We start from the raw sequence: 13,245 nt of genomic DNA, 5'->3' as shown, positions 1-13,245 counted from the left end.
ATTCACGACTGAGATGAGGAGAAACTTCTTCACATAGAGGATTGTGAATCTTTGAAATTCTCTACCCAGAGGGTTGTGGATATTTCATCATTGAATATAATTGATGTAAGGCTGAGATGGACAGATTTTTTGTCTCCCAGGGAAGACTGGGGAGTGGACTGGTAAGTGGAGTTGAGGTAGATTAGCCATGTTCATGTTGAATTGAGAAGGCTCAAGGAGGCGATTTATGGTGTACTTCCATTGCTATTTCTTATGTTCTTACATATACACACATTTGTATTGTACAGGAGTGAATGCTACAATGCACATGAACTGGGGAAATGGGCACAAATTAGTTTATTGGTGAATAAAGAAAGGGAATGCATTACCTGCTTTTCCTTTTTGAGGTCAGTAGTTTGATAAGTTGAAACAACAGAAAAGAAAGTCGAGCTTCAAACATGTTCACAAGGTTTATGATCTCTTCTTCATTAAGGCTGGAGGAATCATTTTCAGACATGTCATGACGTGCTTGACAATTTTCTAGCTAGTTGAATCAATATAAAAAGGGAAAGTTTAGCTTGAGATCACTTCTAAATACTCATGATGTATATATTTTTTGTCAATGTCTATTATCTATGCATAATGAAAATAAAAATATGACAAACATCCGCAATATAATGGGCTAACAGAAAACATGGTCATGATTTTAAATCAGCCAGTTTTTGGTAGATGAGTTTTGGTGTCAGTTCAAAACTGATTTACTGCAGTAAAAATTGTATTTTAACTCCTGACCTCACTCATGGAGTTCCCAGCCAATTTGCTGATCCAGCAGTAAGCACACCCAGTTTCAAGCAAAAGGTATATTTAGAGCATGAATACACCTCTTAAAGTGAGATTGCATTCACTTCTAAAAGTCTTCACTGTTGGGAGTGGGGCAGCAAGATACTGAAGCAGCACGAGCCTAAGAAGTCTCCATATTATTAGTCTACTGGTATTAGTAGGGAAATGGTGGAGAAATTGATGACATTGAAGGCCCAGGATAAATCCCCAAGGCCGGATAATCTACATTCCAGAGTACTTAAGGAAGTGGCCCTAGAAATAGTGGATGCATTGGTGGTCATCTTCGATAGACTCAGGAACAGTTCCTACAGATTGGAGGGTAGCTAATGTAACCCCACTATTTAAAAAAGGAGGTAGAGAGAATGCAAGGAATTATAGACCAGTCAGCCTGACTTCGGTAGTGGGGAAAATTCTAGAGTCCATTATAAAAGATTTAATAGCTGAGCACTTGGAAAACAGTGGCAGAGTTGGACAAAGTCAGCATGGATTTATGAAAGGGAAATCATGCTTGACAAATCTACTTGAATTTTTCGAGACTGTAACTAGTAGAGTTGATGATGGGAGCCAGTGGATGTGGTTTATTTGGACTTTCAGAAGGCTTTCGACAAAGTACCACATAACAGATTAGCGTGTAAAATTAAAGTGCATGGGATTGGAGGTAGTGTACTGAGATGGATAGAAAACTGGTTGGCAGACAGGAAACAGAGGAGGAATAAACAGGTCTTTTTTCCGAATGGCAGGCAGTGACTAGTACGGCACCGCAGGGATCGGTGCTGGGACCCCAGCTATTCAAAATATATATTAATGATTTAGATGAGGGGATTAAATGTAATACCTCAAAATTTGCAGATGACACAAAACTGGATGGGAGAATGAGCTGTGAGGAGGATGTAGGGATGCTGCAGTGTGATTTGGATAAGCTGAGTGAGTGGGCAAATGCATGGCAGATGCAGTATAATGCGGATAAATGTGAGGTTATCCACTTTGGTAGCATAAACAGGAAGACAGATTATCTGAATGGTTATAAATTGAGAGAGGGGAATATGAAACGAGACCTCGGTGTCCTCATACACCAATCGCTGAAGGTAAACATGCAGGTGCAGCAGGAGATAAAGGCAGATGGTTTGTTGGCCTTCATAGTAAGAGGGTTCGAGTACAGGAGCAGGGATGTCTTGCTGCAATTATACAGGGCTTTGGTGAGACCATAACTGGAATAGTGTGCATGGTTTTGGTCTCCTTATCTGAGGAAGGATGTTATAGCTATAGAGGGAGTGCAGCGAAGGTTTACCAGACTGATTCATGGCAGGACTGACATATGAGGAGAGGTTGAATCGATTAGGATTATATTTGCTGGTGTTCAGAAGACTATGGGGGGGATTTCATAGAATCCTATAAAATTCTAACAGGACTAGACAGGGTAGATGCAGGAAGGATATTCCCGATGGTGGGGGAGTCCAGAACCAGGGGTCACAGACTGAGGATACGGGGTAGACCATTTAGGACTGAGATGAAAAGAAATTTCTTCACCCAGAGAGTGGTGAGCCTGTGGAATTCACTACCACAGAAAGTAGTTGAGGCCAAAACACTATGTTTTCAAGACGGAGTTAGACATAGCTCTTGGGGTGAAAGGGATCAAAGGATATGGGGAGAAAGTGGGAGTAGGCTATTGAGTTGGATGATCAGTCATGATGATAATGAATGGTGGAGCAGACTCGAAGGGCCAAATGGCCTACTCCTGCTCCTATTTTCTATGTTTCTATATTCTCTGAGATCTCCCTGGAGGTCCCGTGGAAAAGGTCAAGAGGAAGTGGTTTTCAAGATGTCACTAATTTGCTACAGTCTGCTTTGGTGCAGAACAGGGGATATGGGGATAGTGGGGAAAAATGGCACAGAAGTAGATGATCAGCCATAATCTGTTTGGATGGAGGAGCAGGCTCGATGGGCCAAATGGCCCACTCCTGCTCCTATCTTTCTATCAGTGGAACTGATAAGCTCCAGCCCCATAAGAGTAGAAGTAGCAAACAGTGCGATGCATGCTGCCCTCTCAGGCTATCAGCAGAGGCATTCCCTCTACACCCTGTTAACCAAGACCAGCAATGATGCCAGAAAATCAGACGGGCTAGACCTCCCCAGTAGCAGATGAAGTGCTGCAGTCTGCAGCTGGGCTCTCATAGGTTTGTGCAACCAGAAATTGTTGGCCACATGAGCTCCAAGGGAGCCAACACGAGCATTAGTGTTGGCCCACCAGCTCTGCTGAAGACACTTGAACTGCATCTCATCAGAGTAGTAGTTTGTAAGTGTTGAGAAAATGACTTGGGTAACCAAAAATTTTTTTAAAATAGTGTTTGAAATTAAAATCAACATTGTTAATACATTTGCTGTTTCTTCTCATTACAGCTTTTTAGTCTGCACTGTCAAAAAGTCATTAATTTAGAGGGTGACTAAATGGTTTCATTTTTTTAAAATGCAAAATCAAGGGAATGGAAATGCTAAATGGCCCTTTGAAACTTTTCAGACAAAGGATTGAGGAAGTGCTATCAACTGCTCCTTATCCTGCCCAACTGAAATGAGCTCTGCTGGCTTTCCTTCTTATGATTCTCCCCCATCTTCTTCAGATGTTCTTCATCTGAGGTCTCTTTTTGATGCTATGCCTTCTCCAACCTCCATCTCTTTGCATTGCAAGTTGTGCAGAATGCAACAAACCATAAATATGTGTCCTACCCTGTCTGGACAGCATTTTAGGGAGCCCCCACACTGATGAAGGCACTGAAACATTGCTTCAAAATCCTTATGGTCTATCTTATGATGCCCCATGGTTTGTACTGTTTTTGTGTTGCTCAGATGTGGTGGTGTGTCATCAGCCAGTGTGGAGAGTTACCCTCATGTTCAAGCAGCAATCTGACATTTATGAATGGGTGAAAAAGTAGGGGGGGGAGATAAGTACCCAAGAATGAAGGCATATTAGCAGCTGCCTGTAAAAATGTGCAGCCTTGCATGACCCTTCAGTGCAGATTTGCATGACCCTTTAGGTTGATCACATACCAACTGAACACTTATGCTGTGAAAGATCTTCCTATTTTAATCACTCCATTGACATGCCTTTAGCTGCCTAGGCCCTAAGCTCTGGAATTGCCTTCCCATACCTCTCCGGTTAACTACCTCATTTTCCTCCTCCAGCAGTATGTCCCCCTTTTCGACAATCAACAAATAATTGAGGGAGAAAAATCAAAAGAAGCAAATTTAGAATCTCAAAATTGGTGTAGGAATGCAACACTCATAATGGCACACAGATCCTGATGACATGTGCCTGTAGGTGAGTGTCTGCTTAAGTAAATTGTTTTACTCAGCGTGTTTGCCACTAGACTAGAGTCACCCAGTTAAAATCCTGGTGTCCATATGGCATTATCAGACATAGATTTGAATACATCATTCACATGATTTGTATGCCCAGGAAACTTCATCACAACCCTGCAGTTGCTTCATGACGATATAACTCCAACTGTCCTGAGTAGGGAATCTGAAACAAATGCTTTCAAAATCTGCACTGCGTTCAAGCAAGGCTGTATGATAGCTGCCATACTATTCACAATTTACCTGACAGCGGCTATAAGCTGCCCTCTGCTGTCAGCATTGAATAGCTTATAGATGGAAAACTCTTTAATCTCAGTCGCCTCCGTACTAAACTGACCATCATAGGTGTGATCTACAGTTTGTGGATGACAGCAGTGTCGTTGCTCACTCTGCACTAGATTTGCAAGTCAAACCCTTCAATTCTAGATACAAGAAACTTGGCCTGTCCTTTAATGTTGCCAAAGCAAAACTCATAAACCCACACCTGTTGAAGGTGAGACTCTGGAATGTGTTGAGCATTTCTCATACCTTGGCATTCACCTCTCTCAAAAGGCCACCATTGACAATGAGGTCCAACACCGGATCAACTTTTAAAAATTATTTATTTATGGAAGTGGGCATTGCTGGCTCAGCAAGCATTTAATACTCATCACTAATTGCCCTTGAGGTGGTGGTGAGCTGCCTTCCTGAACCGCTGCAGCCCATGTCGTATAGGTACACCCACAGTGCTGTTAGGGAGTTTGATTTGAATTATGCCAGTTCAGCCTTTCAAAAACTACGACAGCCAGTGATTGACAACAAAGATATTTGTAGGTCAACAAAAGCTGTAGTGTAGAATGCATTTGTCATCACCATGCTCCTGTACTGCAGCGAGACCTGTACTATGCATCAGTGACACATTAGAGCACAAGAGAAATCCCATCAGCAATGTCTCCACCTAATCCTCCAGGTTCAACAGGAGGACCATCTAACAAATGCTAATGTCCTTCTTGAAGCCAGGTCCACAAATATTCTCGCAAAATTCCTACAAAATCAACTTTCTGCACAGGCCACTGTCTGCATGGCTGAAAATCATATCCCCACCAGGCGCTGTTTTTCCTTAACTCTCAAATGGCCAACCTTCCAGGGAGGGCCAAAAAAAAAGACGTTTCAAAGACAGTCTGAAGCTCTTCTTGAAGTGTGGCAGCATCAATCTTAATGAATTCAGGGAGCTTGCTATCAAGTGCTCAGAATGGTGACAACTTGTCCATAAATTGCATCATGCTTCTTGTTGCAACACCTTAATGATGAAACAGAGCAATGGCATAGAAGGAAAGAAAAGGAAGAAAATCCTACACTCTGAATCTCACTATTACGTGGGAATTCCTGCCCCATGTACCCAAAGATCTGTAGGTCAAGAATCAGCCTACTCAGTCACACGAAGACCCAAGGCAGAAATTAATGACCCTGAGTTGCCATCCTTGAATCGAAGGATAGCCAATGAATACATCACAAGGCACCTGCCTCTTTCCGGCAGGTAAGTATCCAACCTCATCAACTACATGTCAAAATAGTGATCAGTGTGTTTCATGTATCCTGTTCAAAGTTAAAATCAGGACATATAATTTGAAACTTGGAATTTAATTTGTTAAAAATAAACCAATTTGATAATATTTGTAATTAATATTCTGATTTTTTTGTGGGAGTTGGGTGGTGGCGAGGTGTTTTTGAGGAGTGTCAGACAAGGGAATGAAGCACTTTTACTTTTGATACCCAATGTCATCACTGAGAATTCTCAAGTCAGGTACAAAATTAAGCACAGATACAGAAAAAAAAGCTTCTCCTCATTGATCTCCATTCCGATTGCAGAAAAGCACACCTCACTGCACCAGTATGATGCTTGCTTTTCTTACGTGTTTTCCTTTAGCAGCTCTTCTGTGATATTGTCAATTGTGATCAGTTGAGTGCTGTCAACTAAACTTACAATCCAAAGGCATTTCATGCAGTGATGTTTCAGCTAACAGAGGGAAGGCCTCCCCCATTCTTACTTACAGCCATTTCATCAGTCCAAGATGATTTTGGTCTCAGTTAAGAAAAAAATATGCTACCTGCTCTATCACTTAGTCCTTTCTTCCCTTGCCCTTCTAAAGTAGCTTGAAAACAGTTACCAGTGCTTGGGCACATGAAAGTTCACTCTGGATAAGCTGAAACGAACACTCTGAATTGACGATTATATCCAGGGCTCCTGAAAGTGTCTTCAGTTTGGATGCATTGCTGCTCTGATCTGCAAAGCAAGGGAAAGAAAACTTCACTTTTTATTTCATCTAGGATTTATTTTAAAAGGAAACATATAGCAACTTGAAAATGAATTAAATTCTGAACAAGCCTTTCAGTTTGTATTTTACAATCTTATCAATAGTGCTTATTAGAAATTAAAACTTTTAAGCATCACCTAAAAGTGAGCAGTTTTCATTTTAAAATTAATTAACAATGGTCTATTATTTGAAATCAATCTGGAAAACACTGCACAGCAATCCTTCCTGCAGTGGCATATAAGTTATTTTGCCTGTTAATAGGGAGAAAAATAGCCTGAGTGGAAATGTTGGAATGGAAAGTGGTTTTGACTCAAATTTTTAAAGACTCTTCCTACAACTTAGCCATTGTGTGGAGTATAATTAATATTAAGTAAATGAGCCAAGAGCTGCCACTGAATTGCTTCCCCCCCTCTATCTAGCACAATTCCTCCTGATATTGGCATAAGCAGGCAAAAGATTGCAGAATTTTAAGTGCAAATTAAGCACAACCTGAGTTTCTGCAATTTTTATACTAGTTTCAAAAATGTTGTGTTGGGCACTGTCCCTAGGGTAAATTAATCACTCATGGGATTCATTTGCAAACCTGATATTGACTCCAAAAATTAAGCTGGATCTTGAGTGCAAGGACACCAATAGGTACTTTTGAAAGGTTGTGAATGTTTTTTTTTAGTCATTTTCAGTACTAAACTAAGACCTATTACTCAGGTGGAGAATTGAGGTAGTGATTTAAAATGCTTGTTTTTGTATTTGCAGCTGTGTTAATCAAACTTCAAGTTATCACACTCAAGTATATCAAGGAATATTTTTTAAAGCAAAGTTTTAATTTTTTTAAAATTGCATTTAAATGCTGTTTAATGGGAAATTTTGCATTCAGCGATATTTAATGAGTTTGAGCAGAAATACAGGAGGAGAGAGAAAAAAGATTTTTCAAAACTGGTGTAATTTGTGCTGGAATTGCCAATTGCATCCTTAGTGAAACTCTACCCTGTGATTTTTAAAATGAAGCAATAAAAGTAATGATATCCTCAGTATAAAGGTTTGGTACCCCATCTGGAACAGGCATTCAGTATTTTGTACCATGACTTCAGAAAAAATATATTTGCTTCAGACAAGATGCAGCACAGATTCACCAAAATTATACCAGGGCTTCAAGGGTTAAATTATATGAGGTTACATAAATGACTTGGATTCCTTCATATATTAATGGCTGAGAGGTAATCTAATTGAGGTGTTTACAATGATAAAAGGATTCGCTGAGGTAGATACAAAAGCTATTTTTTCTCCTGTGTGAATCCAGAACAAGGGGGCACAATCTTAAAATTAGAGCAATTCAAGAACAAAATCAGGAAGCACTTTTTTTTTTACATGAAGGGCTTGGGAAATTCTCTCCTCCAAAAGGCTAGGAAAGCTAGGTCATCTGATATTTTCAAGACTGAGATCAACAAAATTTTATTTGATAAGGGTATCAAGGAATATTGATTAAAAGAGTAAATGAAGTTGAAGTGCAGATGAGCCATGAACTAAGTGAATAGCAGAACAGTAGAAGGGATGAACGGTCTATTCCTATTCCCACGTTCCTATGCTTTTCTAGCTAATGATTGCATATCCAACAGAGTGGCTGACACCAAAACCTGATGCCAAAATTTGAAATGTTCAATCTCTGACACCATCTCTTCTGAAAAAAAAAAGTCATGTTGGATCATCCTAGAATGCAAAGACAATCCCTGGCTTCTTTTCTCCATTGCAAATTGTCTTCTTAAATCCCTCTCCTACATTGTCACCTCCAACGATAATTGCAAGGAGTTCACAGGCTTCCTTGTCACTAAGATCGACACTATCAGCAGCCTTTAACATGCCCCTCCCTTCCACTAGCCCAATGCAGAGTCTTTGAATATTTTTAAGGCAGAGGTAGATAGATTCTAGATAAGAAGGGGGTGAAAGGTTATTGGGGGTCCATGGGAATGTGGAGTTGAGGTTGCGAATGTGAAGCTGAGGTTACAATCAGATCAGACATGATCTTATTGAATGGCAGAGCAGGGTCAAGTGGCCTAATCCTGCTCCTAATTCGTACGCTCCTCTAAACTTTCCCCTGAACGCGCTTCTTTCTCTAGTTTCTTTCCTATCTCCCTCTCTTGCCTTCTCTGCGCTCATCTTGCCCATCTACCTCCAGTGCCCTCAACTCTATTGACCCTCAACTGACCACCATATTTCTCTTCTTGTTCCCCAAGTTAGCTGATATTGTTAACAGTTCTCTATCTTCAGGCAGGGATTGTCCCTCTCTCCATCTCTGCCATCATCACTCCACTTCTCAAAAAACCAACCCCTGCTCGTGACCTCCCATCCATTGATCCACTGTTCTTGCAAACTACTGACTGATCTCCACCTACCTATCCTCTCCCAAGTCCTTGAACGTGTTGTCATCTCCCAAATCTATGCCCATCTTTCCTGGAACTCTGATTGAATTTCTCCAATCAGGTTTCTGCCTCCACCACAATACCAAAATGGTTCCTTTTCAAAGTCACAAATGACATCCAATGTAACTGTAACAAAGCTGTGCTATCCCTTCTCAAACTGTCTTCAACTTTTAACATGGTTGACTACACCATCCTCCTCCATGTTGCTTCTCAGCAACATGGTCCGAAAGCACAGCATTAATTTTCATATATACGCTGACAGCATGCAGCTCTATTTCACCACTCCCTCTCCAGACTCCTCCAATGTTGCTAAATTATCAGACTGCTTATCCAACATCCAGTTTTGGATGAGCAGAAATTTCCTCCAAGTATTAGGAAAACTGAGCCCACTGTTTTCAATCCCTTCTACAATCTTAATTCCAAATAACTGTCTCCCATCCCTCTCCCCAGTAAGTCTAAAACTAAACCAGTCCATTCAACCTTGGTCACATTTGACCCTGAAATGATCTTCAGACCACACATTCACACCATCACTACGACCTAATTCCACCTCCATAACATTACCTGACTTCACCCATCACAGTTTGTCTGCTGCTGGAACCCTTATGTCTTTAACTATTCCAACACACTCCTGGCTGATCAATCAGATTATACCCTCCATAAACTTAAGGCCATTCAAACTTTGCTGCCTGTGTCTTAATTCATACCAAGGCCCATTCACCTATCACCTGTGCTCACTGATCTACATTGGTTCCTGGTCCAGCAATGCCTTGATTTTAAATTTTTTAATTATTCTCCATTATTATTCTAGTTTTTAAAAATAACCTTACTTTAGGCATTGCATCCAGTTCATTTCTGAACCTTATAGATTTACTTACTTGCCATCTGAAACTCTGAAAATGCAACCCGTTCTAACTGAACTCGCAGCAGCTCACAAGGTGCATCTTTCAGCAACTGAAATAATTTCACAGCCTTATTGTAGTGGAGATCAGCCAAGCTGCGGTGCTGCTTACGAAAATGGTCATCACCAACCTGTATTTTAAAAAAAAGAAACTGCATATCTCTTTCCAGTTAAGAACTAAAACATTATTCTCACTTTTGCAAGGATATGTTAACTACATCAATAAAACTGTTTTTGCCAGGTTCCTTTACCCCTTATTTATGAAGATAGGCCTTTTGGATTAAATGGTCCATGTTATCATTTAGGTATATTAGATTTAAAAATTCAACCAGTTTACCAGGGCTTGCTATTTGGTTTTTAATTTACAAAACTAAAAAGGTAATTTCAGCAAAGTGAAATATACTCGAGTTTTAGAATTTTCAAGACCTCAGGGCATCCAAAGTCTTCAGAACCAATGAATTACTTTTTTAGTGTAGTCTTGTACTGTGAGGGGATGAGGCATCCAATCTGCAGACAAACAGAAATGAGATAACTAGTGGCAGAGCTAGGTATAGCCAACTCAGGGGTTCAAGCTCTGATTTGGTCAAGTTGGCAAGAGGAGAACCGAGATGATAAATCTATGTTCCCCAGTTACCAAGTTCAAGGAGTGATCCAGGAACTGCACAGACTTTCAAGCCATAGATAGATGCCAAAGATAGGTGACAGAAGTTCCTGGGAGCAAAATGGAGGCACTTTGGCCGACCCCAAAATGACGGAGGGGTCCTACCAGAAACATGACAGATAAGCTGTCGTAATATTGGTTGAGGGATAAGCGTAGGTCGGACACCAGGAGAACTCCACTATTATTGTTCGATTAGTGCCATGGGATCCTGTATATCCACCTGAGAAGGCAGATAGGACTTCTGTTTTGTGTGTCATTTGAAAGACAGTACTTCTAACTGTGTAGCACTCCTTAAGTATTTGCACTGAAGTGCCATTCTAGATTACATCCTCAAGTTTCTAAAGTGGGTTTTCAACCCATAACCTTCTGAATCTTGAGGTGAGTGTGCGATTACTGAGTCAGAGCTGAAATTCAGAATATCCAACTAATGCAGTACAAAGCCAACAGACTATTTAACCACAAATAAAAACAAAAAAACTGCGGATGCTGGAAATCCAAAACAAAAACAGAATTACCTGGAAAAACTCAGCAGGTCTGGCAGCATCGGCGGAGAAGAAAAGAGTTGACGTTTCGAGTCCTCATGACCCTTCGACAGAACTTGAGTTCGAGTCCAGGAAAGAGCTGAAATATAAGCTGGTTTAAGGTGTGTGTGTGGGGGGTGGAGAGATAGAGAGACAGAGAGGTGGAGGGGGTTGGTGTGGTTGTAGGGACAAACAAGCAGTGATAGAAGCAGATCATCAAAAGATGTCAACGACAATAGTACAATAGAACACATAGGTGTTAAAGTTAAAGTTGGTGATATTATCTAAACGAATGTGCTAATTAAGAATGGATGGTAGGGCACTCAAGGTATAGCTCTAGTGGGTTTTTTTTTAATAATGGAAATAGGTGGGAAAAGGAAAATCTTTATAATTTATTGGAAAAAAAAAAGAAGGGGGAAACAGAAAGGGGGTGGGGATGGGGGAGGGAGCTCACGACCTAAAGTTGTTGAATTCAATATTCAGTCCGGAAGGCTGTAAAGTCCCTAGTCGGAAGATGAGGTGTTGTTCCTCCAGTTTGCGTTGGGCTTCACTGGAACAATGCAGCAAGCCAAGGACAGACATGTGGGCAAGAGAGCAGGGTGGAGTGTTAAAATGGCAAGCGACAGGGAGGTTTGGGTCATTCTTGCGGACAGACCGCAGGTGCTCTGCAAAGCGGTCGCCCAGCTTACGTTTGGTCTCTCCAATGTAGAGGAGACCACATTGGGAGCAACGAATGCAGTAGACTAAGTTGGGGGAAATGCAAGTGAAATGCTGCTTCACTTGAAAGGAGTGTTTGGGTCCTTGGACGGTGAGGAGAGAGGAAGTGAAGGGGCAGGTGTTGCATCTTTTGCGTGGACATGGGGTTGTGCCATAGGAGGGGGTTGAGGAGTAGGGGGTGATGGAGGAGTGGACCAGGGTGTCCCGGAGGGAGCGATCCCTACGGAATGCCGATAAGGGGGGTGAAGGGAAGATGTGTTTGGTGGTGGCATCATGCTGGAGTTGGCGGAAATGGCGGAGGATGATCCTTTGAATGCGGAGGCTGGTGGGGTGATAAGTGAGGACAAGGGGGACCCTATCATGTTTCTGGGAGGGAGGAGAAGGAGTGAGGGCGGATGCGCGGGAGATGGGCCGGACACGGTTGAGGGCCCTGTCAACGACCGTGGGTGGAAAACCTCGGTTAAGGAAGAAGGAGGACATGTCAGAGGAACTGTTTTTGAATGTAGCATCATCGGAACAGATGCGACGGAGGCGAAGGAACTGAGAGAATGGGATGGAGTCCTTACAGGAAGTGGGGTGTGAGGAGCTGTAGTCGAGATAGCTGTGGGAGTCGGTGGGTTTGTAATGGATATTGGTGGACAGTCTATCACCAGAGATTGAGACAGAGAGGTCAAGGAAGGGAAGGGAAGTGTCAGAGATGGACCACGTGAAAATGATGGAGGGGTGGAGATTGGAAGCAAAATTAATAAATTTTTCCAAGTCCTGACGAGAGCATGAAGCGGCACCGAAATAATCATCGATGTACCGGAGAAAGAGTTGTGGAAGGGGGCCGGAGTAGGACTGCAACAAGGAATGTTCCACAAACCCCATAAAGAGACAGGCATAGCTGGGCCCCATGCGGGTACCCATAGCCACACCTTTTATTTGGAGGAAGTGAGAGGAGTTGAAGGAGAAATTGTTCAGCGTGAGAACAAGTTCAGCCAGACGGAGGAGAGTAGTGGTGGATGGGGATTGTTCGGGCCTCTGTTCGAGGAAGAAGCTAAGGGCCCTCAGACCATCCTGGCGGGGGATGGAGGTGTAGTGGGATTGGATGTCCATGGTGAAGAGGAAGCGGTAGGGGCCAGGGAACTGGAAATTGTTGATGTGACGTAAGGTGTCAGAGGAATCACGGATGTAGGTGGGAAGGGACTGGACAAGGGGAGAGAGAAGGGAGTCAAGATAACGAGAAATGAGTTCTGTGGGGCAGGAGCAAGCTGAGACGATCGGTCTACCGGGGCAGTTCTGTTTGTGGATTTTGGGTAGGAGATAGAAGCGGGCCGTCCGAGGTTGGGCGACTATCAGGTTGGAAGCTGTGGGAGGGAGATCCCCAGAGGAGATGAGGTCAGTGACAGTCCTGGAAACAGTGGCTTGATGTTCAGTGGTGGGGTCATGGTCCAGGGAGAGGTAGGAGGAAGTGTCTGCGAGTTGACGCTCAGCCTCCGCGAGGTAGAGGTCAGTGCGCCAGACAACAACAGCACCACCCTTGTCAGCCTCCTTCTTCCTTAACCGAGGTTTTCCACCCACGGTC

At 42.4% G+C, this 13,245-nt stretch overlaps 1 protein-coding gene across 3 annotated transcripts in view; it reads right to left on the bottom strand.

The window, feature by feature from the left end:
* The window catches only part of edrf1 (erythroid differentiation regulatory factor 1), an 81,505-nt gene that overhangs the window by 4,170 nt on the left and 64,090 nt on the right, over positions 1 to 13,245 (bottom strand). For all 3 annotated transcript variants that reach the window (XM_041209442.1, XM_041209443.1, XM_041209444.1), the window contains 3 exons: positions 9,757 to 9,910; positions 6,318 to 6,433; positions 369 to 523 (listed from right to left, as the gene is read on the bottom strand). In XM_041209442.1, coding sequence (XP_041065376.1) covers positions 369 to 523; positions 6,318 to 6,433; positions 9,757 to 9,910 — 425 coding nt within the window. The remainder of the gene's footprint in view (positions 1 to 368; positions 524 to 6,317; positions 6,434 to 9,756; positions 9,911 to 13,245) is intronic.

This window comes from Carcharodon carcharias, chromosome 17 (assembly GCF_017639515.1).
Source record: "Carcharodon carcharias isolate sCarCar2 chromosome 17, sCarCar2.pri, whole genome shotgun sequence".
NCBI lineage: Eukaryota > Metazoa > Chordata > Chondrichthyes > Lamniformes > Lamnidae > Carcharodon > Carcharodon carcharias.
Note: the sequence above shows the minus strand (reverse complement) of the source record. Positions and strands in the feature narration are given on the sequence as shown.